The sequence below is a fragment of the Arachis ipaensis genome, chromosome B03 (assembly GCF_000816755.2).
Source record: "Arachis ipaensis cultivar K30076 chromosome B03, Araip1.1, whole genome shotgun sequence".
Lineage (NCBI taxonomy): Eukaryota > Viridiplantae > Streptophyta > Magnoliopsida > Fabales > Fabaceae > Arachis > Arachis ipaensis.
The window spans coordinates 50,597,967-50,603,202 of NC_029787.2; the positions used below are offsets into that span (position 1 = coordinate 50,597,967).

General features: G+C 34.5%; 1 protein-coding gene across 1 annotated transcript; it reads left to right on the plus strand.

The window, feature by feature from the left end:
• LOC107630515 (20 kDa chaperonin, chloroplastic) lies at positions 470 to 2,601 on the plus strand. The gene is made up of 6 exons (XM_016333675.2): positions 470 to 543; positions 622 to 809; positions 1,279 to 1,458; positions 1,581 to 1,736; positions 1,929 to 2,006; positions 2,270 to 2,601. The coding sequence occupies exons 2-6, from the start codon at positions 639 to 641 to the stop codon at positions 2,441 to 2,443; spliced, it is 759 nt and encodes a 252-aa protein (XP_016189161.1). The 5' UTR covers positions 470 to 543; positions 622 to 638; the 3' UTR covers positions 2,444 to 2,601.

Sequence of the window (5,236 nt, forward strand, 5' to 3'; positions counted from 1 at the left end):
AAATAGAAAGAAAATTTTTCTTTGTTTGGATGAAGAAAAAAATGAAAAGAAAAAAAAATTATAATAATATAAAATTACATTAATACCCTTATCATAAAATAAAATAAAAATATTTTTATTTATTCATATTTTATTATATTTTATAAATATTATAAAATATTATAATTTTATATATTTAATTTAAATTATTTATCTAATACATATAATGTTTAAATATAAATTTTTATTATAATAATATATTAAAACTAAATTTATATTAATATTTGTCAATAATAATATAATTAAGGGTAGTATTAAAAATACAAAATTATATCACTTTTCTTCTTATTTTTTTGCCTGTGATAGAAAAAAAAATCTTTTAGTGGAACCACATAAAAATTTTTTTCTTTTTATTTTTTTTGATAACCAAACAAAAAAAATTATTATTTTCCATCCATTTTCTTTCCATTCATTTTCCATCTCACCAAACATAGTGTTAGGGTTTTTATCTTTTCATTCACTGCCTTCACTCTCTCTCTTGTCGCTCACTCTTCTTCCACGAAGGTAATTGTGAATTGGTAATGATAATGATAATAATAACAACGTCATCAATTGTCTTATCAAATCTGTTTTGTTGTGCAGTGCTTAAGTTTTGGTCAATGGCGACAGCTCAGCTAACAGCATCCTCAATTTCCTCGAGGAACGTGTCGTCGTTCGAAGGGCTTCGACCTTCGGCGGTTCAGTTCCCCTCCGTCGTCAGAATTGGAACCCTCACTCAAAGGTCCTTCCGGGGTTTGGTTGTCAAAGCCGCCACTGTTGTTGCTCCAAAGGTTCCTTTTTTACTTCGATGTTTTTTTTTTTTATAATTATTATTAGGATAGAGAAATTTGTTGTAATTCGGTTAAAAGAATACTGTAATTGTGCAATAGGTTTTGTTTATTAGTGTGTATGTTGCGAATGTTGAAGAAGTTTGATATTGTCACTAGCATTCTAGAATTAGAAGCTAAAATTAAAAACTTATCTTTTAGGGCTTAACTTGGTATATGCAGTGCGAGCACAATTTATTTGCTTAAATTATGTAAGATGGTACAAAACTGTTGAAGAATGCAAACAGTCCTCAATCAAAACAGCTTCAGGGACCATTATCTTTTAATTTTAGGTATTCTGGTAAATTACATGATTATCGGATAACTGTTGATATGTAAGCCTGGAGATTTTGTTACGAAATTTTGGAGTACTCAATTTATGTGTTTTGTAACCCATTCTTGTAATGTCTCTTAGTGAGTGTTTCCCTTGCAGTACACTGCTATTAGGCCTCTCGGCGACAGAGTACTGGTTAAAATTAAGGAAGCAGAAGAGAAGACCGACGGAGGAATTCTACTTCCTTCAACTGCTCAAACAAAACCACAGGGTGGTGAGGTTGTTGCTGTTGGAGAGGAGAAATCAGCTGGGAAGAGCAAAATAGAAACTAGTGTTCAGGTATTGCTGATTTCTTAGAATCAATATAATTTTAGTTATCTATCTTTAACTTTTTTCCCCTTTTTCAAGGGAACGTGATATTCTTGTCAATTTTAGCTTGTTTGATGCTTCTCTTTGTATAGATTGGTGCGCAAGTTGTGTATTCGAAATATGCTGGTACTGAGGTGGAGTTCAATGGTGCAAAGCATCTTATACTGAAGGACGATGACATTGTTGGTATCCTCGAGACCGATGAGATCAAGGATCTTAAACCGTTGAATGATAGAGTCTTAATACAGGTTTCATCCTATTTTCGTTAGAGAGCAGGATTTATTTTGTAATTTCTGCAATTCTGAAGGTTTATACTTTGGATTGACATTTATTATTCTGAAGTGTAGCATTGTAAGATAATATGGTCTCTGCTTTTAGACACCATGTCATAGTTATAATAATATCTTTAAACATTTCTATTGATTCAATTTTAACTGCAGGTTGCACAAGCAGAGGACAAAACTGCAGGTGGTTTGTTGCTTACCGAAGCAAGCAAGGAGAAACCTTCTATTGGAACGGTAAGTTTCTTTTGAATACTCTCTTCTTTGTAAAGATAGTATACTTTACCCAACAACTCTTATGAAGAAGATTGCTTTAAGGCCTGTTTGGTACCCTGAAAATGAGTATACTATAATTTATTAAGAAAATCTTGAATATAGACGACACTATTAAAAACAAAAAGCAAACATATTTTTTTCATTGGCCCCTAATTTAGTGTGGACTCTGGTAAACAATCCTTTTGACCGAACTAAATCTGTTGTAATGTGTTTAATGCTGTTAGGTAATTGCGATCGGCCCAGGGCCTCTTGATGAGGAAGGTAACAGAAAACCATTGTCTGTTAATCCTGGGAACACAGTCTTGTACTCCAAATATGCTGGGAACGACTTCAAGGGAAAAGATGGTTCGGACTACATTGCATTGAGGGTCTCAGATATCATGGCTGTCCTTTCCTAGTAACAAATTGTTCTGTGTTTTGTAACTTAAAAATTTTGTGTTCTTGAGGAAAATGGATTATTTTTAATCGGCGATGACAATTGAAACATAGCTCATTGCAATTATCTTAGAAAATCTACAAACTTCTGGTAATGTCAATTGTTTTCAGTTGTCCGTAATTTCCACCTCTCCTTAAATGTTCCAAAAGCATGTAGGGAATCTTTTAGGGCATTTTAAAACCATTGTGATCAATGGTAGATTAAATAGAGAACAGTATAATTCCTAAGGTGATTGCTATGATGCCTAAAAGTGCTTGCTTAACTTACCAAAAAGGGTTAAAAATCAATATTTAGTTTTAAAAGTATAAAAGTAAATAATCATTAAATATTCAAAAGTTGCCATAAAAAGTAAGTTAGGCAAAAGTTAGGCACCAAGTTATAGGTATCATAGAATTCACCAAAATTCCTAGATTCGAGAAATTACAAGATGTGAAATTACAAGGTGTTCATTTAATTTCGGGGCTGAAAATTTTTTTCTCCATCGACGTTATGCACATTCTTGGGTCATCATGCACTATGCTAATTTAATGGTTTAATTTGAATTACACCAATTTCAACATCCATTATGGCAATATATTTTCTTTTCCCTCTACGTCCACCTTCCCCTCCTCTTCCGTGCTCCCGTTTGGATCCAATACGCACCTTACTACTGTATGGTGATCCACTGTCCATCGTTGGCCAAGTGATTTCCAATCTTAACCCTGCATGATGATGGCTGTCATCGTTGCAGCTGGCCACTTCTTCGGCCTCTATTTCCAGGTCTAACTTGACAAGAGGATAAAACAACTATTGTTTTTGGACAAGGCTTCAAGTACCTGTCACCGCGTAATCAGAACTAGGGCAGGAAGTGAGTCAAACTAGCTCATGAGCCAGCTCAAACTCGACTCGTTAACAGCTCGATAAGCTAAGCTCATGAGCTGGTGAGCCAAGCTTGAGCCTGAAATTGAGCTCATAAATTAAATGAGCCGAGCTTGAGCTTAAGAAATAAGCTCGATTGTTAATGAGTCGAGCCGTGAGCCAAGCTCAATTTTCGTGAGCCGAGCTTGAGCTTAAGAAATAAGCTCGATTGTTAATGAGTCGAGCCGTGAGCCAAGCTCAATTTTCGTGAGCCGAGCTTGAGCTTGGTCTAGCTCGGCTCAGCTCGGCTCACTTCCAGCCCTAATCAGAACCACTAATGTGGTACTTATTAGGAAATAATAGTTACAAATACAAAGTCACTGAAAATTGAGCATCATCTTCATCAATGAGAATATTACCATAGTTATTAGAATTGAACTCGTCACACTATTGGGTCATTAAATTACTAATGGGTCACAAGTTGAATTGGTTGCTCTAGATATAATTAAATAATTATATAAAATCTAATTTTACTTTTCATGTTCATAATATATGTTTAGTTTTTAGTTCCGATTTTTGATAAGTTGGATGACAACAACTTAAATACGTGGAGACATCAGGTTTTGCTCACAATTCAGAGTAAGCCTAGAAGATCATCTATATCAATATAAAATCCTACAACGATATGGAAAAGATGTTGCCAAGAAGACCAAAACAGAAACTGAAGCTTTCAAATAATGGAGACTTGATAATCTCATCCTATCAACTTGGCTTCCTGCCTAAGTCTCAACTACCTTCAAGAACAAGATTATTCATTGTCAGCAATTTCATGAAATTTGGAACACAATCAACGATTATTTCTCTGAGCCCTCTGTCATAAGAATTCAAAGTTTGAAGGCTCAATTAACATCTATAGAAAAACTGGTACAATTCCTTATTATTTTCTCTAAGGTTCAACATTTGGTGGATTCTTTACATGCTATTGGATATCAACATCAACAAGATGATCACATTTCTGCAATTCTTGATGGACTGCAGAGTACACTGTCTTCATCACTTCTGTAATGTCATGTTTGGGATCTTATAAAGTTTCAGAAGTTGAATCTTTTCTCACAACCTGATGACATGCTCAATAGGTACAAGAAACCTCAAGGTGGCATTCCAATATAAAACCTTGCTCAACTTACTACACCTTACAATTTTGAATTTGATCGACGAGCTCTTTCTCGACGAAGTATATGTGGAAGATTTGGATGTGGAGGACGTTTCACCAATCGAGGTAATATGCCTTGGTGACAACTCTGTGGTCGTCAAGATCATGTTGTTCAGACATTATGTCACATATTTGATTCCAATTTCCAAGCATATGGAAATAGTTCTCAGTTACAACAATATGTGTTTTCCTACTCCAACACTCAGCCACCACCACCACCTTCTCAATTTCATCAGCCATGTGCTTATTTCGCAAATCCACAGAATTATCAAGAATATGTGTGGTACCTAGATTCTGGTGTTAATCACCATGTTACACCAGATTCACTCAATTTGCTGACTTCCACTCCGTCAATCCATGAATTTGATCAATTGTTTGTAGGTAATGGCCAAGGTACGAGAATTCTTACTCAAGGCTCTTCAATTTTTTGTAATAAAAGCAGTAAAATCAATTTTCTGCTTACTAAACTTCTTCATGTTCCTCAGATTACTCAAAACTTGCTAAGTGCATCTCAATTTCCTTTAGATAATCGTATCTATTTTGAGTTTTGGCCTTATGATTGTATTATGCATGATCAGGATTATTGAAAAGTTATTCTCCAAGGCAAAACTAATAATGGAATCTACTCTTTTCATAATTCGTTTGTACCTGCCTCTGATGAATCTTTAGTGAACAATTCTTGTAATAAGTCTGTTTCTTGTAACC